The 27,960-nt window shown below is 35.7% G+C and overlaps 1 protein-coding gene across 1 annotated transcript; it reads left to right on the top strand.

Annotated features, from left to right (window-relative positions):
- The first annotated feature begins 1,000 nt into the window (after positions 1–1,000).
- LOC136799078 (EF-hand domain-containing family member C2-like) lies at positions 1,001–27,757 on the top strand. Its single transcript, XM_067055761.1, is given in 12 exon segments — positions 1,001–1,119; positions 16,709–16,796; positions 17,259–17,632; positions 17,931–18,227; positions 18,229–18,285; positions 18,654–18,897; positions 19,399–19,564; positions 20,808–21,021; positions 22,003–22,238; positions 26,103–26,184; positions 26,757–27,039; positions 27,429–27,757. Coding segments are annotated over 12 exon segments (2,211 nt in total). The 5' UTR covers positions 1,001–1,077; the 3' UTR covers positions 27,557–27,757.
- Positions 27,758–27,960: the final 203 nt, after the last annotated feature.

Raw genomic sequence — 27,960 nt, 5'->3', positions numbered from 1 at the left:
ATGGACTATTTTCCACATTTCCTTAGTTCATTAGGAATAAGAAAATACCCTACTAATTCCAATAGATTTCGATTTAGAGAGGATTTATTTTTAAAATGTCTCAATTCGAGTAGTATCCAATCAACTTCGATTCAGATTTTCGCCTGAAAAAATCAATTCAAGCATAACTCTCGTCGTCGATTCTTTTGGTCGGTTTTCCAGGTATTGAGGTTTAATGTTTATGCAATGCTGTAGTTTTTTAGCCTGGAAATGTTGATGATATCACGTTATACTTTACGAAAAACGCGAAAAACGTGTATAAAGAGTAGGTTTTTAACATAGAATCTAACAGGGTAGGTTTTTCAGGGTAGAATCTGACAGGGTAAGGTTTTTCACAGTAGAATCTGACAGGGTAGGTTTTTCATCAAATTTTTCTTCTGACAGGGTCTATTTTTCATCAAATTTCATTTCTGACAGGATCGACTTTTGAAACTCCAGCGGCACGTCCCCGTCGGTCGTCAAGGTCAGTGCCCCCCCCCCCCCGGGGTTACGGTACCTAATAAATAGTAGCAAAATAAATAAGCAAGTGGTTGCCCATTCTTATTACAGATGTATGGTTAAAGTGATATTGTTGGCAGCAGGCCAAGGCAAGATGATGGCATGACACAGAAAGACAGAATCACGAGTGAAAAAAATCTAAATCTAAAAAATTCTAAAATCGAATGTAAACAGTCGGCCATTATGCAGCTACCATTTTTAATTAAATGGCTCGCTGTTGCTATGATCTGTAAACAATTTTATTTTTCAGGGGGTTTAAAGCAAATAAAGATCAGTATTTATTCCCAAAATAAATTTTTTTGTACAATACTATATGAATTAAATGCATTTTTGAAATGATTCTAGAGTTTTATTTCATTTTTTATTGTCAATTCAACAGGAATAGCTAGACATTATCTTTATAAATATTTTTACAATCACCCTGAATCGAAGCGTAATCTGGAAATCAAAACAACTATAAAAACCAAAGGAGCAGTTTACAAGCAGACACACTTTTTTACTTTTTTGGGGACAGGGGATCACCCACTTTTGGGCTTCGTTATGGCTTTACCACTTTTACCTGGACTCAATTTTGATAGAAGGGTAAGAAACTTATCTTTTTGTTAAGTTTACATTATTTTTGTTTTGCTTGGTTTACAGTTTATACTTTTTTGATAGCGTTTTGGACTAATTCTATTTTTCACAAATTTTACATGAGTGAAATATTTGTGCAGTGACAATGAAACATCCCAAGGATTGGAATGGGACAAGTGTGGCCTAATTCTATATAGTTAGACTGTTCTGCTGGCTGGAAATAGTGCATAATACACCGAATAGACCTTTTTTCAAAGAGGACGTCCTGTTGAATAATTATAGTCCAGCCATAAAAACAATGATAGAGCCATGCATAATTCATAGCTGTCAACTCTCCCGCATTGAGCGGGAGACTCCCGCATGTCAACGATTTCTCCCGCGTGAAGAAAATTCTGCCAAATCTCCCGCATTTTTGGGATTTTCTCCCGCATCTCCCGCATTTCCAAAAATTTTCTGATTTTGGAAAAACCAAACGGCGAAATTTCTTGATTTTGAAAGATCAGAACGAAAAATTCCCCAATTTCCTGAAAAAAATTTCCAATAAAATCAGATTTTACGAGAAAATTTCCCCGATTTCCCGATTTTCCGATTTTGAAAAATCGGATTATCGGGGAAAATTTTTCCGACTTGGAGCTCTCCCGCATTTTTGTGAGGCGAAGTTGACAGCTATGATAATTACTGTATCATGCATATTGATATAATTATGCATGGTTTTATCATTTTTTTTCTGCTGGACTACATAATTATTCAACAGGGTGGCCTCTTTGAAAAAAGGTCTATATATTCGGAGTGAGGCAGTAATTACTTTTGGCGTATTTATTGGCATAAATAAGGAGCCAATGTAAAGTAAGATATTGGCTTAAGTCAAAGTGAACCACCGCCATTCTAACGTCCCATTTCATGGCGCTAGAAATCGAACGCAATCAACCGATTGAAATTCGATTGTCGAACGCAATCGAATCTCAATCGAATGTCAAAATTCTGGGTAATATTCGATTGGTTCGATTGTTGTTCGACTGCTTCGATCGTTGATTCCGTTCGATTGAGATCGTTTGGCTTTATTCTTGTAGCTTCCCAACATCCAAACTCTCAAACATCACAAGCCAAATGAAATTACTTTCGATTTCCCATAGAAATTATGCGATGAACAATCTGGGGGTCAATGAATCGACGATTGAACGCAATCGAACATCAATCGAACGCAATCGAACATCAATCGAATCTGAAAATTGCGGTAATATTCGATTGAGATTCGATTGCGTTCGACAATCGAATTTCAATCGGTCGATTGCGTTCGATTTGGTTCGACTGGTTCGATCGACGATTCCGTTCGATTGAGATCGCCTGGCCCTATTGACCGACATCTAACAACGTAATAGAATTTAAAACTTATGAGCAACTTTTAGGGTTGAAAAAATCAAATATCCTAGGGCTTAACCCCCACCAGGGCTTACAACCCTGCAATATTGCTGCTGTTCCGCAAGCGGAACTGTTTTTCAGTGAGGCGGGAACTTCGATTTTTGAGGATTACGATTTTTTACCAGCTTTTTAGCAATTTTTGCCTTGCTAACCCAAATCTTGCAACCTCTTTACCTTAAAGAAGGTCGAAATTAGAGTTTTTCAGCATTCCGAAAAAACGCATAGCAGAAATTTTTTCATCTTCACAGGATCGATTGTCAACAACAAAATACGTCTGTTGGGTTTGTTTCTGACGTTTTTCCTTCAAAGAATATCAATCACTTTCTTTTTCCCCTTGAGTGCGCAAGAAAAAAATGATAAGCTTGCGTTCTCTCGCCAACGAATAAAGATGAGACGGCAATCTTGCACTGAGGGAGCTACTTAGTTTCCGCCCTATTTTGCGCCCACAATAGAATGGTCCAAACACGGGAGTATTCCAAATGCTAAACTATATATGTCGTTCTGTAAGTGTTTATTTTCTGAGAGATACAAATAGTATTGAATATTATTAACTTATTCATTTAAGTATTTTCTAGCGCAAATTTAAATGTTATGGTTAAACAAAAAAACAAATGATAGCAGTTCTGTTTATTCTGTTTGTTCTGTTTTATCCTCAAACCCCCGGGAAAAGTTTTTTTGCCAACTTAGCTATTTTACAAATCTCGGAAAAGAACTCCCATAGGAATTCCGATACATAACCAGATTGGTTAATTTCAGAACGGCTTCAAGAAAGTCGGTTGTGTTAAACGCAGGTCACGGGTCACAGGTCAGTGTTAATATAATTCCAAATGTATTTTATTGATCTAGTACTATTTTAAAGCTAAAAATCTACCCACGTGCTTACCACTTGATTTCCCGTTTTATGCCGTGTATAACACAGACCTGTAATACTTGTATTATATTACATCTATATCACACATGCAAAAAAATTTTCTTTTCAAGTTATACGCATGTTACGTATGTTATATACAAAGAATAAAGAAATATTCGAATATCGATCTCACCTTGCAGCGTCGGCATCCTATTACGCATGATAAATATTTTATTGTACAAAACCTCATACTTTGAGATAACATCATTATTTACATAATTTAAGTGTCATTTTGTTGTCAATTTTTGGGGTTGATGATGTGTCGTTTTTTTAAGTCTTCTAAATAAAATATTTTGATTATTACATTTCCATTACATATAATATTTTCAGGAACTTTTGTTATGAGTTGTATGTTTTGAGTTGTATGTTACAAGTGCGTTACTTACTTTTGATACTTTTGATGGGTTCTTTGAGTCTCTCAATCATCCAATTTGGAAATCCGATGATTCACCATTTCTCTCACACTGTTTGAATCCGCTCTCCTGTAGGGATAATAATTCGGGAGCAGTGGTTCGTCCGGCAGTGTGGAAAGAAAAAGGTCAAGTTGTCTTTTGAATTTAATTTTTGTGCAGTTTGTGATATTACGAATGTAGAATGGGAGAGAATTGAAAAGCTTAGGTCCTTCTTCAGATAGTGAGCCTCTCCAAATGTTTTTGTGTTTAGAATTTACTTCTTTAAGGTGGCATTTTCGTCCGAGCCTCTGGTTTTCGTAGCAGGTGATACCCCCTTTGTTCTCAGAGTGGTTGAAATTTGGAGAATATTTCTCTAAGATATACCAAGTATAGATGATTTGATATCTTTCTCTACGTCTTTCCAGACTGTATAGTTTTAGAGTTTTAAGTTTTTCCCAATAGTTCAGTTTTTGTAAAGAGAATATTCCATTTAGGAATGATTTTTGAAGCTGTTCTAGTCGTTGCATTTGGTGTCTCTTGGATGGTGACCATAGCTGTGAACAGTAATCAGTGTGAGGGATTGCCAATGTCTTCCATAGGGTCAGCATTACAGTAGGGTCCCTTGTTTTGAAAGTTCGATATATCCATGAACTGATACCTTTGACCTTGTCGATTATATATATAGTATGAAAATAAAATGTTTTCTCCTGTCAGATCTACAAACAACAAAGAATGGCCGAATTCTTTTTCCTCTTAGAGAGACGATGTTATAATGAAAGGGTAATTAGTCCTCTCTGGGTCCCTCTGTCTTTATCCTGGCTTGGGACAGGCTGACTGTCATTCAAGACAGTCAGGCGACATTACCCCAGCGGCCTGTACAAGATGACAACAAACTCCAGGTAGACTGACAGGAGAAGAAAACAAAAAATGAATCAACGAAGGTGTAAACACCTTAGACTCCTTTGGAGCCGACTGCACTAGACACCAGGCAGGGGACATCCTCGCACATCCTGATGTACTAGGCAAATATATATAGTATGAAAATAAAATGTTTTCTCCTGTCAGATCTACAAACAACAAAGAATGGCCGAATTCTTTTTCCTCTTAGAGAGACGATGTTATAATGAAAGGGTAATTAGTCCTCTCTGGGTCCCTCTGTCTTTATCTGGCTTGGGACAGGCTGACTGTCATTCAAGACAGTCAGGCGACATTACCCCAGCGGCCTGTACAAGATGACAACAAACTCCAGGTAGACTGACAGGAGAAGAAAACAAAAAATGAATCAACGAAGGTGTAAACACCTTAGACTCCTTTGGAGCCGACTGCACTAGACACCAGGCAGGGGACATCCTCGCACATCCTGATGTACTAGGCAAATATATATAGTATGAAAATAAAATGTTTTCTCCTGTCAGATCTACAAACAACAAAGAATGGCCGAATTCTTTTTCCTCTTAGAGAGACGATGTTATAATGAAAGGGTAATTAGTCCTCTCTGGGTCCCTCTGTCTTTATCCTGGCTTGGGACAGGCTGACTGTCATTCAAGACAGTCAGGCGACATTATAAATTTTACCAAAATACTATGACTAGTACTATAGGGGTGGGAAGCATCGAGAAATCCAGATCAGCTGATCTGGATTGCAAGATACTTCCCACCGATCATCATATCAGCAAGAACAACTACAAAAAATATATTAGAAAATCATTTTCTCAACATAGCACTGTTGCAAAGACCATCTGTGGTAAGGGAGTTTTGATCAGTTACTTGATCTAGCAAAGTTTTAAATGGTCTTCCACGTTTCGTATACTTATCATCGTTGAACATCAACAGTTTAATGGAACGCTCGTGGGTCATACGAATAACATGTTTAGCATATTCCAGCTGCTGTTTTCCAATGAAATTTGACAAATCTGATGTACCACATATTTCATGGAGTCTTTTGTTGGTTACCTGATAACGGAAATCGTTGTTAGACTCATTTACGAAACGAAAACCACCTCTAATCATTCGACTTAGGAATCGACGATATGTGACGTTTAGTCGCTCAAGTTGGCTTGAATATAAATTCCAATTTTGGCATGAGTAGATTAAGCGACTACGTACATAACTATTTAAGAAGATGATACGAGTTTTCAAATGGACATTGAAATTTTGAAGAAGGTTGGTCATTTCTGCGAATTTGTTAGTCGCCTGTTGAATACGGTAATTAATCTCGATGTCACCGGTATTCGGTTCCTCAAAGTGAATGAAAGCTCCGAGATATTTGAACGTTTTGACGTTTTTGATATCAATGTTCCTCAATTTGATGATGGATTTTGGGTAATCCTGTTCGGTACAGTTAAGTATCATAGATTCGGTTTTCAAAGCGTTTATTGATAGTCCAAATCGAGTAAACGTTTGATCTAGAAAGTTGATAGAGCTTTGCAAATCTAGTTGACTGATGAGAAAAAGGATGAGATCGTCCGCGTATCCGCACCACGGTAATGTTGATGTCCCCCAATTGCGTAAATTGTTCTCTCTCATAGATATTCTATTTGCTCTAGAGATACTTCTTGGATTCAAACGGTATGAATGTTTATAGAAGTTGATACTTTCTGCATTGGCTTCACTCATAAAGACACGCATGACAAAATCGATGTAGAGATTAAAGAGGAACGGGCTCTCTGGGCCTCCTTGGCGGACTCCTGATGTAGTTTGAAAGGTATTTGATTCCTGGAAAGTGAGAGTTGTCTGTTTGTAGAGTTGTTCGAGTATGGTGAACAGTGGTGGTAGATTGTTATCGGGAAATCGCATTTTGATTGATTCGAATAACCAATGTCTCGGAATGTGATCAAATGCTGCAGATAAATCTACAAACAGTAGGAAGAGGGGCTGCTTCTTTCGGTTAGTGATTTGCTGTACACGTTTCAGTTCAAAAATGCCGTCCGTCGTCCCTCTATCTTTCCTGAAACCGTTTTGATCATCACTAAGTTGAGCTTCATACCACGGTTGCAGGCGATTTAAGACAATGTTAGTCACAAGTTTGCATATTGTTGACCCTATGCTGATCCCTCTATATTTTGAGGGGTCTTGTTTGGAACCTTTATTTTTCCAAAGAGCTTTAAGGCGCGAGTTGCTCCATGCTTCTGGGATATCATTATTCATCCATAGGTTTGTTGTAATATGGTGGATTATTTGTGATAAGACGGGATCATCGCATAGTTTTAGAAGTTCAGGATCTACGTCATTATTAGCCTTATTGTTTTTTAAGCTGGCGATTTGTTTTTGGATTTCTTCAATAGTGGGTGGGCTGTCTTCAATATCTGTGTTTGCTGATATTTGACGAAGTTCTTGAATAAAACGAGGGAGATTATCATGATCATTGCGCAATTCGTTTGGCATTGTTTCATCTGGTCGTTGCGGGGGGTTAAAATGAGATTTGAAATGTTCAAGAAGTTTATTTGGATCACATGAACTCGGGACTGGTTTAAGAGTACTATTTTGATTTTTGGCTCTTTGAAAAAGTTTTTCGATTTCTCTGTTAATGGCCAGTTGGTTGATCTGGTCTGCTTCTTGTTTAAGATAAACATTCTTGAGGTGTTTGGCACGATAACGAATTTTCTTTCGTACAGCTTTGATAGAATTTATATTTGCATTCTCAGTAACAAGTTTATCTCTGAGGTTAAACAGTTCATTCAATTTATCATCATTATGCCAGGGTTGACGTGAGACATTGATCACTTTCTTTGGGAGGGTTTCGGTTGCAGCATCGTTTATTGCTTTCAGAAGGCTGTTGTTGAGGGTGTTGTTGTCTACGTCTAAGACTAAAGAATTCAACCTATTAATTGCCATAGTTTTAAAGTTTGTTGCAATTGTTTGATCTTTCAGGGCTGATAGATTGTGTTTGAGGGGTTGCTTTATTTTCTTTCTATTGATGAATCGAGCAGCTTTAGAAGTCGGGGTTTTCATTATGATGGCTGTTACGAGTCGATGATCGCTGTCGAAGTCGAAGCTGTTGTAAACTCTGCAGTTTTTAACATACTGTCTAATCCAGCTACACGATAAAATAAAATCGTATACTTTTTGAGTTTTTCCGTCTGGTGAGTGCCAGGTTACCCTTCTACATTTCTTGTGGGTAAACCATGTATTAAGTACTGATTGATTTGTTTCGTTGAAGAAGGTGTGAAATCTTTGACCGTTGTCGTTAACTTCGAGATTATCAACTAATACATTTGCTCTTTCAGTGCTTTTTCATTTTCTATATGATTGTCATATGTCATACCCACATCTAAAGTGATCCCAAGGTCTTTGACTGTAGTCTTGGTCTCTATCACCTTTTGGGTATCAGAGAAGTATTTGGAGAGTTCTTTAAGTTCTTCCTTTCTACCATAATTGAGATGTTCAAATTTAAGTCCATTCAATTTCATGTTATTCAATCCAGTCCACTCATAGACTGCGTTCATGTCATCTTGGAGCTGAATGATATCAGCATGGTTTTTGATTTCTTTCATTAGACGTGTATCATCAGCAAATGATGATAAGAAAGAGTGTAATATCTTTTTGTCAATGTCTTGTATCATTATCAGAAACAGTAGTGGTCCAAGCACAGATCCTTGGGGAACACCAGAGATGACTTCTGACCTTTCTGATAGTGTGTAGTCAACAGAGACTTGTTGCGTTCTACCTGTTAGAAAGGATTTGATCCAAGCAAGTAGTTTGCCTTTGATGCCATTGGTTTTAATTTTGTTCAGAAGAATGGTATGGTCGACTCTGTCGAAAGCCTTGCTAAAGTCAAGGTAGATCACGTCCACATTATTGCCATTTTCTATATGGTAAGTCGTTCTGTATGAGAGAGAAGTTGGCTCAGGCAGGATCTACCAGATCTGAAGCCATGTTGGTTGCAATTGAAAAGATTGTTGTCTTCAAGATGTTTTTGTATCTTACTTCTGACAATTTTTTCGAAAATTTTTGAGACATTCGAAGTTAAAGCGACTGGTCTATAGTTTTCTGGTAAACCTTGATTGCCTTTTTTGAAGATTGGTGTGATGTAGCTTGATTTCAGTAGATGGGGAGTTTGACTTTTGTCTAGAATATTTCTCCAGATAAGACAAAGAGGAGTTGCAAGTTGTTGTCTGGCTTTTTTGAGCAGGATGGCAGGGAAACCATCAGGTCCAGGGGCAGAGTTTGAAGATAGGGTGTTGATTTCGTTGATAAAATCAGCTTCTGTGAGGTCTATATCACATAGTTGAGAAGTGTTGTTGTCATTTTCATTCAGGTCGTATCTCTCCAATGGTTGAGTAAAGACAGAACTGTATTGGTTCTGAAGTATGTTAGCCATACGTTTACTGTCATTTGTAAGTTCATTTGTTGACGGATCCATTAAGGGTCCAACCTTGGGTTTATGCTTTGAAAACTTCTTTGCATAGGCATAGAAATATTTAGGATTAGATTTAATTTTTGAAGTAGCATCAAGTTCTTGCTTTTGTCTTTCATTTATGTGTGACTGTTGAAGCTTGAGTTCAATATCGATAAGTTTCTGTGCGGTTTTGTTAGTTCGATGCTTTTTTTTAAATTTTGATCTATTACGCATTAAAACACGTCTGTCTCTTGGGATTATTTTATAAGAATGTTTTGGTTTTCGAGCTGGTACTTTGTTTGCTGAAATAACTCGTATTGTTTCTCTGGGTCTGAGGTTGAGTGCAAAGTCTTACGCCAGTCAATACATTGTAAATCTTTGTTTATGGCTTCCCAATTCATGTTTTTGTTAAGAAAATTGAAATTATCGAATTTGCTGTTCAAAGTTTTTTTGTTTTCAACCTTTCTTGTTTCAGTAAAAGTCAAATGTGTTAAAATGTCTATTAAGTGATTATCTGAATGGACTGTAGGAATAACATCATAATCAAATATCATTTCATGATTGTTTGTCAATAGAAAGTCTAAAATATTTCCATCTGAATGAGTTTCTTTGTGAATGGATTGATTCAGGTTTAGGTGTATCATGAAATATTGTAAAGCATTTAAAAGTTGTTTATTGCAATTTTCAGTTGGGGTGTATCTGTCATTGATTAAGGTATGAGGGATGTTGAAATCACCGCAGATTACAATGTCTGGGGTGTAATCTTGAAGTGATTCAATTTTTGATATTATAGAATAAATCAATTGGATAAATTCTGGGGCGTCCGATTTATGGAGTTTGTTTGTTGGTTGCCTGTAAACAATGCCAAGAACAATATTGAATTGTTTAGAGTAGAGTAAAAGGGCTTCGTTGACTCCATTTGAGAATTCCAGTAGTGGAGTGAAAAAAGGGGCAACATCTTCACGGATGTATAATGCAACACCGCCACTGTATCTACCATGTTTGGCTTTTGGTCGATTTCGATCCTTTCTAAAAATTCTATAACCTTGTATCTCAAGCTCAGCTTTATTGTGATGTTTCTACAAATAAAAATATTTGATTGTCAGTGTGTAGAATGTCACGTAGGTATGGAACTGATGACGGTTTTGTTTGTGGGCACAAGCCTTGGATATTAAGAAATGAATATTTTGTTATTGGTGTAACGTTGGATATTGATGGTTCGGTAGATGGTTTGTTCGGTTGAAATTCAGGTTTTTGGATTGCATCAATGGTTGTGGAAGGATTGGAGGATGGAATCTTAGTTGATTGCTCTGATGATTTGGAAGTTGAGGTGGCTGTTTCATTTCGTCTCGTATCAGTGACAGCATTTCTGTTCTGAAATTGTCCAATAGTTTCTGAAAATCCAGCTGTTGAAGGGTGTTCGGTGAGCTGATCTTTCTTTGTGTAGGGGGCTTGCGCTTGGTGCCTTTTACATGAACAAAATTACAGTTGTCATTAAAGCACTGACTTATTTTGATTGATGATGAACACATTCTTGGATGGAAATGAGGGCATTTTGTTCCTGCGTTGCATCCTTTAGGGCTTTTGTTGCCATGTCTCATCAGCTTCGGACAAGCTTTTGGATGTTTGTACTTGCAGCGGTTTCCTTTAATACCATGTTTGCATTTTCCCTTTTTATAGAAAATGCAAATAGGTTCCTCGTTTTCGTTATTTTGAGAAAGGTTTTCTTTTGGAGAAAAGTCACTGCTTTTTGAAAAATTGTTATTTTGTGAATTTGTTTCTGTGATATTTTCTGAGGTAAGCATGATACTGTTTTGGATTTCTCTTTGAAATTTATTTCGCATAAACTCAGTTCTTCCTAGGTAGATATCGCTGTCCTGTCTGTTGGTGACAACAATATTTGGTGATAATGGTATATGCGGAAGAGTTCTTCTTGGTGATGGAATACTAACATTTTGGTTAATATCTTTAATTGTATTAGGAGATCGTTCATGTAATATGGTTCTTTTTGGTGATGGAAGACTGGTGCGTTCAAGAATAGATTTAGTTTTAATTGCAGTAGATTCTTCTTGGAACTTGGTTGGTGGTGAAGTTTCGTGATTATCACTGGTTTGAGGTTTGGAGTTTGGAAAGTTGGCAATTTTCGTTTGGCATGATGTGCATATGTAACAGACACCTGGAATGTTGAATATGGGAAATCTCAATTCTTTGTTTTCATTCATTAAGTTCATACTTTTGAGATGGTCAATATAGCACTGTTTGTGAACCTCTTGGCCACACACAATACAGTTAATAAATGGTTGATGATCGAGTTTGATTCTGTATGGTTCAGTGCAGATTTGACAAATGTCTTCAAAATAATTTTTTATTTTTAGGCAAAGCTTCTTGACAGCTTCATCTTAAAGTCGGATGGTGTCGACAGGAGCTTTGGATAGAAAAGATAGAGTGTCCATAATAACGTCCTTGTTGAATGACGATTTCAGAGAATTTATGTTTTCTTTCGTTGGATTTTCTGGATTGTATGATCTGAGGCAATCTCTGATTTTAGGTGTTGAAGCCTGCTCTGCAAGTTCAGCGAGGGATGTTTTCCAGCCTTGAATCACGTCCGAAGAGACACCGTTAACTTCAGTAGATTTAGACATTTTAGGTAGTCTCCGCAACGGAAACCAGAGACTGGAGCACTTAACTGGTATATAATGAATGTAGTAGGAGTCAGTCTAAACCATAGAATTGCGAAAAGATGAAAAGTTACCTGATCAGCTGCACATGGGAATATCAGATTCACTGTCATGTGCAGCTGTTCCTCAGGATTTGGCAAAATGCCTGGGTGACCAGCCACAGGACCCTTGTTGCTGACTTGGAAGTAAAAATATAAACGTATACCTCTATGATCCAGGGCTAACCTGGTGTGTTAAAGCCATGTGGTCTTTAGTAATCTTTTCTTGCAGAAATGTTATGGTACCACATCTGGTCCAGTAGCGATTGATGTTAGCCAGAGATCCAATGAAATATATGGCCAATTTTTGTTATTATTTGATTATCTTTGATATTGATCCAATTGATACAACCAATACCAAAAAATGAACTTCGCACTTCTCTAAGAGTGCCAGGTTGATCGCAACCCTGTTTAGTGCTGTATTTATCGGATTTCACAGCATCTACCGTTCTTTTTGTACTTTTTATCAATCTAAAATCTTATACTCAGTGACTAAATGGAATGAGTATTTTTTATCTGTCTTACAGTTTTCCGGTCTGTAATTTGTATGACCTGTAACCTGGTGACCCGTGACCTGTGACCTGTGTTTTATACTTACCACAAGAAAGTCATAATGGCAGATAATTTTAAAAGTTTCTGAGGAAATATGTGTAATTTATCGATGTTGATGGCTTATTGATTCTTTAAAGAAAAAAGATAACAGGTATTGTTTAATCCTGGAATATTGAGGTTCCAGCTACAGTACACTGTTTTTGGCGTAGACCTCAGTGTTAACAAATAACTGTAAGTGTCGACATTGCATCATTTCCACACTGGGGTAGCCCGTAAGGCCACTTAAATGCCTTTTTGATAGACTGGATGGTGCTGATAAGTGGCCCGGGGTAATTTGGCAGGCTTCATATTTTGGCTTTGCTTGAGGTGGTAGCAAATACATGCCACTAGATCCAGTCCCTTTTTGGAGAAAAAGAAACAGAAAACCATGTCCAATACTAGACCAATTTTTTTCAAATTTTGGACGTATATATTGTAATGTTTTTATTGTAGTGTCATAAACTTTGATTGGATTTAGAATATATTTTATTCTTTTGTTGTTTTATATAACTTTTGAAAACGAAAGTGAAAAACTTCCAATATGGCAATATCCTCTAGTCTACTTCACTGGACTAGGCCCCATCAAAATCATCAGATCAAAATCAAAGCAAAGTTCAGTCAGAAGTAGACTCTATTCTATTGTGGGGGGGGCACACCATAATCCCCAGACAGTGTCAATCGAACAACTTCAAACAAAAATTGCAATCGAACCAATCAAACATTCAATTGATTCGGCGTTCGATTTGTTCGATAGACACCGTCTGAATATCCAAAAAGTCCGCTGGTGTTATCATTGACATTCCTGCTTTGGCAGTCTAGGAAATCCTCTTAATTGCACGATCAAATCCTAAGTCTGCAAGCCTTGAAGCGTGCAGTTTGCTTGCAAAATCTCTGTCGGTTGAGATTGCTTGAGCAGAGGATTTAAAAATGGTAAATAAATGATCAAATATAATAAGAAAACAGTTTTTATTATGATACAGTAGTTTTTTTCAATAAATTTGAGTGAGTAAGATAGTCAGTTATGAAAGGGGCAGGTCTAAAACGCCTAATACCTACTACTTAATACTTACTATCTAATACTTGAATATTTACTGTATATACCTCAAAATTGCTCAAAAATACCTTTAAAATAATCAGCATGCCTAATTTGACCTTATTTGAAAATTTTGTGTTGAAAAAATTTCAACTTTTTGTTTTAAAGCGTTTTGAAGACATGAAAATATTTTTTCCCTTTTTTTCTCTTCACTTTATTTTCCCGCACTTTTTCAATAAAGTTTACAGACTACACAGATTATGTCAAGACACACTTTTTCGTATGAAAAAGATATGCTCATTTGCTCATTCATATTAGCTTTATTTATAAGAATTAAAATAAGTGAGTATGCCCCTGTTTCATTGGAGCAGGTAACTGAAGTAGATGGCCGAGAATATTTTGACATGACTTGATTTTATTACAAACCTGATTACAAATGACCCTTTCGAGCCAGAATATTGACACGGTCATTTAATATAACCTTTTTAAACTTTATTGTAGTAAGCATTATCAATGTGCTGAATAAGATGCTTTGAATTTTCACTAAATTTCTAGTAGAAAATGCTAAAAGAGATTTTTGAAGGTGCCAATTATTGAACTTTTGCCTATTATTGATAAAGTGACATTATTTGACAAAAATATTATTATAGTTATTGAATATAAATCCCTACGAACCAATCTCAAGAAGTATTATGACACTACTCGATATAATGCAGATAATACAAAAGGATATAGTTAATAAGCTATATTTAATCTCGAAGAGCGTTTGAATAACGTTTTAGCCAATTGGATCTTTATAAAGGAGACATGGGTGTATAAGAATAACTGATTTGAATGTTTTCTTATAATTAAATACGAGAGAGCAGAAAAAAAGAAAAAAACTAAGATAATGACCTTTTGCTTTATACTTATATGGGGCGAAGAAAATATTTACTTTAATGCAAATATTTCTTTTAGATAACACATTGAAAGACTTTAAGTAAATATAAAGCAAAGACTTATGTGTTAGCATTCAAATTCCACGAAACATAGAATAGAGATTTTGAACATGCGAAGGAGAGTCAGGCCTGGAAGTTCTGGTCTGTAAAGTATCCAAACGGATTAGGTAATCAGTATTAAGTATTAAGTAGTAAGTAGTAAGAAGTAGGTATTAGACCTGCCCGTTATGAAAGGCAGGCAGTTAGGCGAGATCAATTTAATTTGTTGTTCTACGGGCAGATTGTTAGCAAAAAATGGGTCGGTCGGTAAAATAAGAATAAATTTTTCATTTATCAGGGTTGGTAAAGTACCAAAGATGTTTTCCAAAAAAATATGGATCAAAAATTCACTTTTTTTTATCTCCGATGAAGATCATAATAAAAGTGTATGGAATGCTTGATTTTCTAAATTTTTCAATTTCTTGAATTAATTTTCAGCTTATTCAAATTTGATTCTTACAAATAACTAGTGTGTAAAATATATTGTACTGTAGTGGAAATTCAATATTATTATTTTTTTGATTTTAGCAAAAATAGGGTCGGTCGAAAATCGGTCAAAAATGTGCTGCAAAACTTCAAATAGATTTATAATAAAATAAACAGTTGCTTTTTAATGAAATCAACATTTTTTGAAAACTATGTGAAATTACTTAAATTTTAGCAATAGATGAAGAAATTTAACCCAAGCCAACCTGGAAGACTAAATTGAAGAATAACTTCCCAAGAAAAAGATCTATGGGGAAAAACACCCACCCAAATCGGCACTCTGCAGGATATTTCCTGAAAATTTTGCCAGACCTTACACTGAACCATTTACATATGCGGAATTATTTTTTCTTTACAGTAGCGTGTAACCAGGCCTAATGAATCAAAGGGCTATCTTGGGATTTAAAATAACAAATTTTAGTTAATTGATAAAGCTGGCTGATGTATGTTTTATTTTTTTTTCTCAAGCTCTGTCAAGCTTTCAATTTTAGTTTGATCGTCTTAGAAACCTGATTGGCGTAACTCATCTTTGTTGATGCAAATTCATCCTTTAGTTGACTGATGTTGTTTTCGAAATTCAGTGATTAAAAGCAAATACTTTAAAGGAACTAATTTTCGCAGGAACTAATTATCACAGAAGTTATTTTTGCGGTGATAGTGATAAGTGTGTAATTGCACATTTGGACGACCCATGGTATGGCCCGAAAGCACCCCAGACATGCCTCCTAAAACCTGGCCTGAACACGCGCAACAAATGCACAGACAAGTTTGGGTCATGTTCAGGACTTTTTTAAGTTCAAAACTGCCTAGTGGCCCAAATAATTAGTTTGGGTCATATTATGGGTTGTTTTTTAGGCTAGGGTTTTTAATTATTCAAAATGACATCCTAACTAGCAAAAGGTCTATACAGTTAGCTCCTGTTACATTATGTTACATTAATGTTACATTAAAATAGCTAACATTGCAAATATTTAACAAAGAAAACAATACTGAACACGAAACAGCCAGTGTCAAATGAGAAAACTTTTTACCCTGAAATCAAACCAAAACCAGTATACCCGATGCCAGTTAAAAAGGCTAAAAAAAAACTCTGAAAATTTGATAATACTTGATTGTAATACTTTTCTGAACCAGACTATAATACTAGACAGTCCAATGCATTGGCAGGGTTATCAGACGAATAGAATGAGGAATATTATGGACCTGTTTATATCAATCAATGATACCAAAAAGTGACGCTTTTAGTTCTTTTTCTAAAACCCTTAGCATTTTTTTAAATTCTACAAATTATTTGAGACATAAGGGGACCTGCGAAATTTTAAACTCAACAAATGGGTTTTAGGCCCTCTAATTTACTTTTGGAATTTAGATTTTTAACACGAGACTTTGGACCATAGAAAAATAACTGTTTGATTGTTGCTGCATTATTATCTCATTATGCCCCATGCAACATCAACATTAAAATTAACATTCCATTCCCATCAATATTAAAATGATAAATAAAAATTTGAAGATAGTGGGGGATTCTCAAAGGGTCACTATATACAGAAACAGTTGAATTAAACCAATTTTATGATCAAGTATTTCTTTTTTAAGCAATTCGATAGCTAAAGACCCCAGCCCCCATATGATCCTAGCTCTGATATAATGATAGTTTATCAGCTGTTTATTTGATTTAAATTTAAAAGCCTACAAAGATATATCATAATGGGGATGTGTATTTTTCTTTTCTTATAGCTTGGAAAAGACAAATTCCACAAATCACAATGTTTTGACTACAGAAATGATGTTGCAGTTCATGTGGCTGAACACAAATCTGGAATAGGTATGACAATAATTTTCAAATCGATAGAGAATTTATGACCTTGGAAGTATTCTATTCTGTTTTTCAAGGTTTTTTCCTAAATTCTTGACTTGGGAAATAATCTGTGAATTTCAATTTCATTTCTGTTAGATGTACACGAAATGTAGAATTTTTTTTTTTAACAACGAAACTTTCGTCGTCTATTTTCTGATCAAGATAGTGATGGTGAAATTTTTTGAATTATCTTTGATATTGGGAAATCTATATATTCAAAACTCCTGTTTCTGTCACACTAGCACCTTTCGCACATCAAGTGAACTTTCTTCAATTCAAACTCACTTTGATTTGAATCTTTCTATAATTCGAATTGAATGTTGTCTTCATCTAGGTTAAATCCTTAGAATTCTCAGATTGATTGATTATCTTTTAGTCGAGTCGAGCAAGATTTCTTTACGAGTTTGATTGTATTTTTCTTATTTTCAGGAGGTGAATTAATGCCTGGCAGTAAAGCAAAGCCAAGAAATAGTTCATATCCTAAAGGTAGTGGAAAGCAGGCGCCAGCTTGGGTTGCCTTTGATAGACAAGTTTTATGCTTTGATGCATACTTTCAAGAGACTGTGCACGAGAAGCGAGAAGAAAAGAATCGTATACGAAAATGTAAAATCTATTTCTATTTGGAAGATGATACTATACAAGTGATTGAACGCAAAGTAGAGAATAGTGGTATTCCTCAAGGAACATTGATTAGAAGACATCGCATTCCATTGCCAGCACCACAAGATGAAGAATTTTATACTGTTGATCATTTTAATGTTGGTCGAGAAATTAAAATGTATTCAAGAGTCTACCATTTGACAGTAAGTTTTATATTTTTTATATCTTTTTTTAGCATTAAAAGCTGTAACTTAAAAGAAGGTTGATGTTGAATGGAGAGGCACTTCGAGTCTGTCCACCGAGGAAAATTGACCAAATGGATCAAGCCTTTAATAATAACTAATCTACAACATCATTTTTCTCTAGGAAAACTCCTACTGCCAAAAAAATTATTCAACACCAAAACCCTTGTTCTTTTTTACTTTAGAAAGCGGCTCTTTTAAGACAATTGAAGAAAATAGATCGATATTTTGACTGATGATATTTTCATTTTATTTATAGGGCTGTGATCAATTCACTCACAACTTCCTAAAGAAATTAGGAGTTCGAGTTAAACCACCACTAAATACACCTAATGATCCTTACAGCTCACATAGACACGAGTTAGCTGAAAGCATGCAACCTTTGAGACCATACGAAAAGGAAGATACTCTACGACAATTCTTAGAAAATGATCGTCGTGTATTGAGATTCTATTGTTATTGGGATGATACTGATTCCATGTTTGGTGATCCACGAGAATGTGTTTTGCATTATTTCTTGGCTGATGATACTGTGGAGATTCGTGAAATTATTCAACCAAAATTCTGGACGTGATGCAGTACCCTTGTTTTTGAGAAGAGCTAAACTGCCAAAGGTTTGTCTATCAAGTTGAATTGCATTATTTTTGTTGCTAACTCAGCATGTTGAGCTTTTTAAATATCCTATACGTTTGTCTACTTTATTCTTTAAAGATGAAGTGGTATGAAGTTTCTCAACTTTTAGAATATTGTCTTTGAACGATAAACATTCAAGTGAGTACAAGTTTTTCTAACCAAAACACAAACCATAAACACCATAAAACCTTAGCTATCGAAAGATATGGAACCTCGTAGCTGCCGTATGTGATAAAATATTCGATCACGATAATTCATTCGATAAACTATGTGTTAAATAATTCGATGAGTTATCCGATCGACACTCTTTTGGACATAATCGAATGAAACTTTATAAATGTATCCATAGGAATCTACAGAGATGCATCAACCGGGTAAAGTCACTAAAAGAACCGTTCTAAATGTGTTTGGTCCTACTGGGCAAGGTGGCCGATACATTTTAGACAGTTTGAAGACTGGAGCTGTCCATACCGAATATTACCATGATTCTGATTTGGTTGTTGGTGCAATCATCAATGTTTGGGGGAGGAAATTCACGATTTGTGGTTGTGATGAATTCACACAGGAATATTATCGATCCAAATACGGTTATGGTGAGTATGGCTCATTAGTTTTAACTCTTTTAGTAACTGTGGCAAACGGAAATTCAAGGATTTTTTCAAAGCCAATTTCAAATGCAATTTTCTCAGCTTTGGATAAAGTTAAATAGGTCATTGTTTGGGTTCGTTGGAAAGCTCTTTTCAGGATCTATTTTTTAGGGATTCACTTTACTCAACTTCAGTTGAGCTAGTATCTGTCTGTCTGTCTGTCTGTCACCTCGAAACTTTGGGGCAGGCTGGAGACTTAAAAAATAGTCCGATTTGGCTGAAATTTTGCACACTTGTTCCTTGGCTGAATATCTGGGGGTATTTTTTTCTTTTTTTCAAAATTTTCACTTTCAAGGGCGTGATCACAAGGTTTTACTTTTTTCAAAAGGTTACGGAGTCTGAGGGAGTAAGGTTTATAAGGCAGGGACGAGAAAACTTGTTTGAGTTAATGAGACATTCAAGTTGTAGAGGCTTTTCCATTTTCCATTTCCATTTTTTTTTTCGTAGATAACTTCGATGCTGTAGATTACAAATCACAGAAAGATGGACCTGCCACACGTGTTATGCCTCCTTATAATGGTTTTGGATCTGAAGAAGATTCACTTTGTAACTGTTTGAGTTTGATTCCAAAACCACCAAGAAGAGATTTCATCAAGTTCATGGAGAAAGATAGGTGAGTGTGATTTCATATTCTTGAAAATGCACCATTGCAATATCTTCCACGGACCCAACAGCTGATTGGTTGAAAGTGACGTATTGACTGATTTTACGTCACTTATAACCAATCAGCTATTGGTTCGGTGAATGTCAGAATACCTTGCAATGGTGCATACATCATGAATAAAGTTCCTTTTCTGGAATGAATTTCACTGGCGATCTTAAAACTAAGATAAAGGCTATATAGGAGGTGGGAATCGCCGTGAAAATTGTTGAACTTGCAAAAAATTGCAGTTGCTATAAAGGTCGGACTCCACTTTCGCGCGAAATAGGCGACAGTTTTTTTCTTAACCTTTTTTGCCTGAAGAAAAGATTACGTCATAAAAAAGTTTCGCGCGAACAAAAAAAAAGAAGTTTAGAAGGTTAAAAGAGGAAGTTTAGCCTATACTAGACGTCACCCGCGTTTTTTTACGCAATTAAGAAACGAGATGAAAAATCCCGGTTTTTAGTGAGGTGCTCACTAAAGGAAGTTCTACTTTTTTCATCCGTTACGTCAATTTCTACCAATGGAATTGCTTCATTTTTCAACCGACCAATGACCTTACAAAAACGTCAATACGTATTCGCTCATGTCTCGCGAAAGTGGAGACCGGCCTTAAAGCGAATCATCAAAACAAAACAGTTCGCGCACGCTACGTCATTGTTCTATTTGACAATGGAATGTCTTCTTTTCAAGATTACATAATGCAGACGATCAATTTAGAATACTTATGACGTTAAAAATGTTGAATAGAAATGAAACGAATGGTCTACAATTTTGATGGTCCAAAAATTTATTTGTCAGTCGAAAATCTTTTTTAGAGTCATCCAGAAAATAATTGTAAAATAAAAATTAGGTTTCCTGTCTGTTTTTCAATAGGAATTGTCATACTGTTTCATAGTGTAGTTTCTACATAGTCATTATAAAAAACCCCGGTCTAGAAGGCTTGTGTTCTATTGTTAACAGTTCGAGCTTTCGTACGTAAATGGATTTGTATTGCATAGTTTTTATCATGTGACTAGAAAATAAACCAATCCCAAGAGGCGAAAATTGTGACATGTTAATAAAAAGCATGCAAATCGCAACTTGCCTTTAATTTACAACAAAAGAAAATATAACAATAAAGCTAAAATAATACATTACCAGACCAGGGCTTTAGATAATGACTATGGTTTCTATTGTAATACTACTACGGACCTCTCATTTCTTATTCACACAGACATGGTTTGGAAAGCAATGTGCTACGATTTGTTGCCAAAATGGATACACAAAAACCAATCGAAGTTGACCGACGTTTTACTATTTCATACTTTTTATCTGACGATACCATCTTGGTCTTTGAACCACCACAACGTAACTCTGGTATCATTGGTGGTAAATTTCTTGAACGAGGACGTGTCAAGAAACCAGATGGTGGCCATTATACTGCACAGGTAATATATTTTTTGAGTTATAAGAATCTGTGAACTTTTGCGTTTTCTCGATTTAATCACATTCCAGGCTGGTTTCTTCATTTTAGATTGTTCTTGAATGTTCGTTATTTTTGGTGGTCTGCATGAGCCTCATTGGTTTAATGAGAGCATCAAAATCTGATTTTAAGACATAATTTGACATGTATATGTACGTCACCCTTGGTGACGTAGTTTTGGTTTTCTGGACCCAAAAGTGACCCGTTCCATATAAAACACGTGTTTCTTATACACCGATCAGCCCTTAACAGCACTATTGGCTTTTGACTGATCCGTTAATGAGTTTAGGAGTCATCCATATAGTACGTACGCAAAATTTTTCCAGATATTGGATACCCCCTCCCCCCTAGTACGCAGAGAACAATAGAAACGACGTCATTTAAATAATAGACGTACGCTTTTGTTAAGTTTCCCTCCCCCCCCCTTCACTGCGTACGTACTATGTGGATGGCCCCTTACAAGGAAATCTAAAGGTCTAAATTCTTTGTTTTATGAGAATGTCAATGCAGTGACTTCAGATATTTTGACGATATCTTTTTCTTCCTATTAAACTCTAACCCAGTCTTATCACGCTTAAAGATACACGTTTTTTTATAAGAACATCCAAAATTTTTTAAGCCTTCAGATGTTTAACGTTTTGAGTTTTAAGCCTAAAAATGTTCTTAACATGCTCTTATTTTCACCTTTTTGTTCTTAAAATTGTTCATTTTTTTTAGAAATCGGGTGTTGTTTTAGAGTCCGCGGAGTCTTAAAATGTTCTTAACTTGTTCTTAAGATTTTGGCCATCGAAGCCTTATGTTCTTATATAGTTTGTTCTTATTTTTTTTAACGTGTAGTTAGTGTATTAGGGACTATTAGCTAAGTGCAGAAAGACGTCCAAGTAAATCTTGTTTTATTTACTTTACTTGCTTTCAAGTACCCATACCCATATTTCTTTATTCCTAGGATCTTTTCATTGGTGGCAATGTCCAATTTTGTAAACATCCATTCATCCTCATTGATGCTGACGAATATGCAATCAACTATATGGAAAGTCATGCTGATGAATTCCCACATGCTAATCCTCAATTGGTGTCCAACAAAATACGTCGATTGTTGACCGACAATGCTAGTGAAGTTAGATTAATGCTTGATAGTGCGGACCGCAAGAAAACAGGCAGCATGTCTTTCGAAACTTTCAAGTTAGTGGATTGATTATCTTTGGATTATTTTTTTTTTGCCTCATTATTGTCGTTCATACGGACGGCATGAAACTTTAAGCTCCAAAAATTAAACAAGCTTATTCATAAGAACACCCCTGTCTCACAGCCCCGATGGTACTTTTTTCCTCATTGGGGATAAAGATTCCTTTGGAAATCCTAATGGGGAGAAATTATATTGTTCCAAGCTTAAACAAGACGACTTAAAGTCGAAAATTTCGCATAATATTTGAACATCAACGACGAAGACGCGTGAAACGTGACTCCTGCAGCATTATGGATTTTGAATGAAGCGTTACACAAAATATACACATTTTATTGTACACAAAGGTCGTAGATACCCTGTTTTCAATACATTAAAAACAAAAAAATTCCTAAAACATGCGACTTCTAAAAAAATCCTTTTTATAAGCGTAAAAAAAGATCTTTTAATTGGGTTCAGAATAAATCAGAGAACTGCAATATATGTACTTGAGAAAAATAATTTTAAAATTTTTTGAAAATGAAGAGAAAAAAAAGAACTTTCCATTCTTTGATGCCAGAAACTTCATTTTGTGCTTTGATAACAAGTCACTTGTGATAAGACTTAATTCTTTCACTTGCGTAAAGTTTATATCAACTTCTTTCTTAGAATTTTCTAAAATTGAGAAAATAGCTACAGTAGTCAGAAAAATCTGCTGTATACTATCTTCGCTTTCTGATATGAATGATGGCGCCCCGGGGGGGGCACTGGGTTTGCGGACTGACGGTATGTGCGGGCCAAAAATTGGCTTTTAAAATTGGACCCTTACAGTGCAGCAAAAATCAGTGAAAATCATACCCTTAGAGTGCATTTTCCCCCAAATTTTCGATCTATTTCGTGCAAAAAATGGTCAAAATTCTAGCATTTTTGGTCAAAATATCTAGATTTTTCAAGAATTTTCTGAAATTTCTACCCTTACAGTGCATCTCTAGTTTTTCCGACCCTTACAGTGCATTTGAGGTGCCTTGAAAAAGACACCCTTAGTGCCCGCACATACCCGTCGGTCCTTTTGCCCAGCTGCCCCCCCCGGGGATGGCGCACCACCATCAAAATTATTGGGCTTTTCCAGAAAAAATTTGAATATTGCAGAATATTGTAGGGGGGGGGGTTGGAGGATATAACATTTTTTTGAAATTTACCCTGAGACTTTTGACCCACAGACAGCAGGTCTAACCACCCGTACAGCAGGTCTAACCCTCTGAAAAGCATCAGTTGACTCCATGGACAATCAAAACTACCCTAAAACAGAGCAAAATTACCCCAAACAGAGCAAGTTTACCCACCCACCGGACAAGGCAAATTTTGTAGATTTTTCACTAACCCCCCTGCCCCTGGACACTATATTCTCCACCACCCCCCCATGTATAGGCATTTTCTGGAAGAGGCCATTAAAGGCAAAAAGCAGTTGAGTAGTTGAGCTCAAGCTTCTGAACTAGAGAATGGCAGGATAAAATCTAGCCAACTTTAAGCTTTAAAGAAATAATACTCCTTGAGATTAAAATTTCAACACAAAAATCCATATAAAAATACATTAACTTAAGGATACAGACTTCGGTCAAGATAGAATATGGGGATTTATTTACCACCTGTCACTCCAATTTTCCCACCACATACTAATTGACTAAACCTCACTAAAAGTGATGCAATTATTTTCTGATGCTATTATAGACCTTTAAAATTAATTATTTCTAGCTTGACCGTAAATCTTTCAAAATCATAAAATAAATGTTTACACACCAGTGAAAGTAGTAAGTGCTAAAAACAGTAAAATAATCAATATTATACGTAATTGATTAATGGCCCTTCTAGAAAATCACAACAAAGAATCCTTGCATCCCATTAAAACAAACCTTCCCCAATCTCTTGCTGGTTATCCCGTAAAATATATATATAGGGGAGAGATTCCAGAAAAGAATCTTAGTGCGGAAATGGGAATCTCATAAAAAACAACAGTACCACTGGAGTTTTTAATGATTCAAAATGAAAATTCTGATTAGCAAAAGAGGTATCAAGATTGATGAAGTTCAATTAGTTTGATTTATTAACTTGGTTGCCCATTCTTGTTACACTCTGATGGCTTATTAGTAGACACCAACGCTAAAGCTTAAAGAGCAGGCCAATATCTATCATCCCATCGGCCAAGCGATGTCAATCGAACTGTGTGATTACCGAACCAAATCCAACAGTCATCGAACCAAGAAATTCCGGTTAGTTTGATTGATGTACGATGTGTTTGATTGAGCTGGTTGCGCTAGCAATAACTGGAATCATTTGAGCTACAAAAACACTGATCGAACTTAATCGAACTGCAATGTAAGTAATCAAACTTTTTAATCAAACATCAAACTGAAGATTTTCCGGCAAAGTTCGATTACTGCTAGATTAGGTTCGATAATCGAACACCTATCGTTCGATTTCGTTCGATGAAATGGTTCAATTACCAAAATCGGTTTGATAGGGTTCGGTTGATCATCGCCTGGCATCGGGGAGGAAAAGCTGGAATGGAACCTTTACTTAAACCAAACTCATCGAACACCAATCAAACAATCAAACTTCATCAGATAAAAAACTGTCATCAAACTTATATAATCAAACTAATCAAAAAATTGTCTTACCAAATTAGGCTCAGTAATCAAACAGCTAAATCGTTTGATTTCGTTGGATAGCTTGACAGTTCGATTATGAAAATAATTGCTGAATTTCAATTGACATGATTTCTAGGAAATACATGGTCATGGAAAAACTTGCTAAACCAGACTGTTTGTCACAACTGGTTAATATTTAACACATAACTATCTGGTGAAAAAAGGAAAAAAAGATCATACCTGTGCTGTTTGTAGTTTCAGTAAAGAAGAGGGTTCTAGTGGGTTTTATGTGTGAGTGTTGTTGTGGGTAAAATTAACTCTTTTTGTATACGTACTGAGCATTATCAATTTATTGGTGCATTCACTAACTACACAAACATAAAATACTTAGTAGTAAATGAATAATAAACCTCTAAATACTCTACAAAAGACCAGAAAACATGATAAAAATTTATACAGGTCAAGTTTCAAAGAGAAAAGCGTACGTGCAATCAAGCAGCCATTAAAAAATTCTCATGATGAAGATAAATGTTTACAAAGGCTTGGTTACACTTCTTGCACTAGCGTATTTTAATTATTAAGAAAAGCGCTGTTTTTTATCTTTGTGAGTGAGTCCACTTTTAGAACATTGGCCGTAGTACGCCCGCAGCCAAACGCCCACGCCATAATTTGCGCCCCAAAAATTTTCTCGCCACACACACACACACACACACACATAGAAAGACGATCGTAATACTTTCGCTATGCGAAATTAAAAATCCAGTGGGAATGGTTTAGGAGTGCAATTTTTTAAACATTGAATTTAGAGTGGGGATGAAATCAAAGTGAATTTCCCAGTGGGGCTGAAATTCCAGGGTATTGTCCCACCGGGGACGAAATCTTCACCAAATCTTCCAGTTGGGCTGGGGTCCCAGCGTGTCTGTGACACAGGGTTGTATAAGAATATAAACAGCTTCCATCGAGAACTTTTAAGCACCTTTGGGAGAAGAAGTAGACTTCAGCTATGGGACCTCACAACGTGTACTGCAAAACTAGAATGTATGCGTGCTGAGTGTATACATTATATTATCATTGTATATATTAAATTATTTACGGAAGTAGTTTTTGGCTATGAGACCCATTTTTGGCTAAAATCACCATTGCCTCGGGGTTTTGGGTTGTGATAGTTTCTTTCGTAAAAAAATGTATTTGGTATCATCATAGAAGTTTCATTTTTGAATTCTTAATGACTTTTTTCAGGAAAATTGTAAAGAAGATAGGAGGAGAAAACATTTCAGCACATGAGATTTTGACCATTGCTCGTCATTTTGGTGACTTTCATGTAAGTAGCCATTTAGTTTTCATCTTGATAGACAAAAATTGGCAAATACTGTGTTGAATCACGTTGGATCATCGATACCTGTGCATGTTTTTAAGCTATACACTACTATAGCTAAGCATTATCTAGGCCTGTCTAGGCTCAAATAGGTAAAAATTTAAGCATGTGCTAAGCATTACCTCAAGCCTACGACGAATGTATTTTCCTGATCTTGCCTCTTTTGGCTGGGATTTTGCGGATTTTTGGAATTCCCCTAAAATTTTACTTGGGATATAAGCATCCTTATAGGTGTTTTTAAACCCTGGAACTAAGCATCTCAGAGCTTGTTTTCAAATTTTTGTATTGCTTGTAAAAAACATGTATCTCGAACAAATTAGACTTCCCGTTCGAGTTTGAAATATCGTAAGTAAACTGTATTTAGATTGTCATCTCGGACGCTCAGTAAGTTGATTACAGAAACTGTTTGAATTTTCCAATACAAACAACTTGGTGTTTTTAAGGGCATTACTCTCCATGGGGTGTTTTTTTTTTGTCCTGGGAGGAACCTCTTAATAAATATCCTTTCCAAATTTCAGTTACGTGATGAAGATTTTGAAACATTGGTCGCCTCCGTCCAAGAACAATTACGTAAAGTGAATTACGAGAATTTCTCACTCATGAACGACGCATGTATTTACGTTGATGAACGTAAGACAGGATTCATACCTCTTGGTGAACTAAAGAATATTTCGAAATCTTTCAAACTTCCAATTCAAGACCATTTATTAGAGAAATTGTTATACCATACTAAATCGAATGGTGATGGACATCTTGATTACCAACATTTCATTAGCTTCTTGAACTGGCGTGATCAACCAAGTAAGTGTTTGCATTCTATTTTTATTTAACGTTCTTCTTAGTATCTTATGATCCGCAGCATCTCATCTTTCGTGGGACTCAACTGCATGTGATTGGTTCGAAAGTAGATAAGGATTTTGAAACTTTTTTTGAGAGAGGCCTCGAGGATAAAGCCTAGCTAAAGTCTTTATGGCTAAAAAACTAACGTTGCTTGCTCCTAACCCCCAAAATGAGTAAGAAATTGACGATTTTTAAAAGTCGAATTCAACATAAATGATTGTTCATCATCGCATGGGGTATGAAATTCTGAGCAAAAAAAGTATACTACATCAAGTCTACTTCCTCCAGGGCTTATGTAAAGCACAGTGAGCTTATCTTTTTATCATTTCCATTCTTCTTTTTCGCCATAGTTATTTCACAGAAGTATTTGCCTGGACTAGCATTCGGTGTTGAAACACGAAAACGACAAGGACCCTTGGACACACTCAATGAAGTCGCCTACAATAAAATTATCGATTCTCTTGGCATCAAAATTTAGAAATTATCTTTTATATTAACAAAATTAATCTATCATTTTTGTATTTAAAAACAACTTGTTTTATTTTTTAATAGAGAATGAAAAATCCGTATATATTTTTAATTTTTAATCCTTTTCTTTTTGTAAATATCTAAATCTTAAATATTTTAAATATTTTACCAGGGATAATGTGCGTGAAATATACATATTTTGAAATATCAAACAAAAAATAATTAGTAAAAATCTCCACCCTGAAAATTGTCGAAAAATATAACCAATAGAAGCAATAGTATAACCAAAAGTCGACCCTACCAGGAACACATCTCGAAAATTAATAAATTTGGAACACTTTCAGATATTTTCAAAGCCTAAAAAAGGGCACGTTCCCGTACCCGATTTTGCCTAAGTAAGTGGTCCCACCATAA

The sequence above is a fragment of the Clytia hemisphaerica genome, unplaced genomic scaffold (genome assembly GCF_902728285.1).
Source record: "Clytia hemisphaerica strain Z4C2 unplaced genomic scaffold, Clytia hemisphaerica genome assembly, whole genome shotgun sequence".
NCBI lineage: Eukaryota > Metazoa > Cnidaria > Hydrozoa > Leptothecata > Clytiidae > Clytia > Clytia hemisphaerica.
This window is presented reverse-complemented; position numbering and strand designations above follow the sequence as displayed.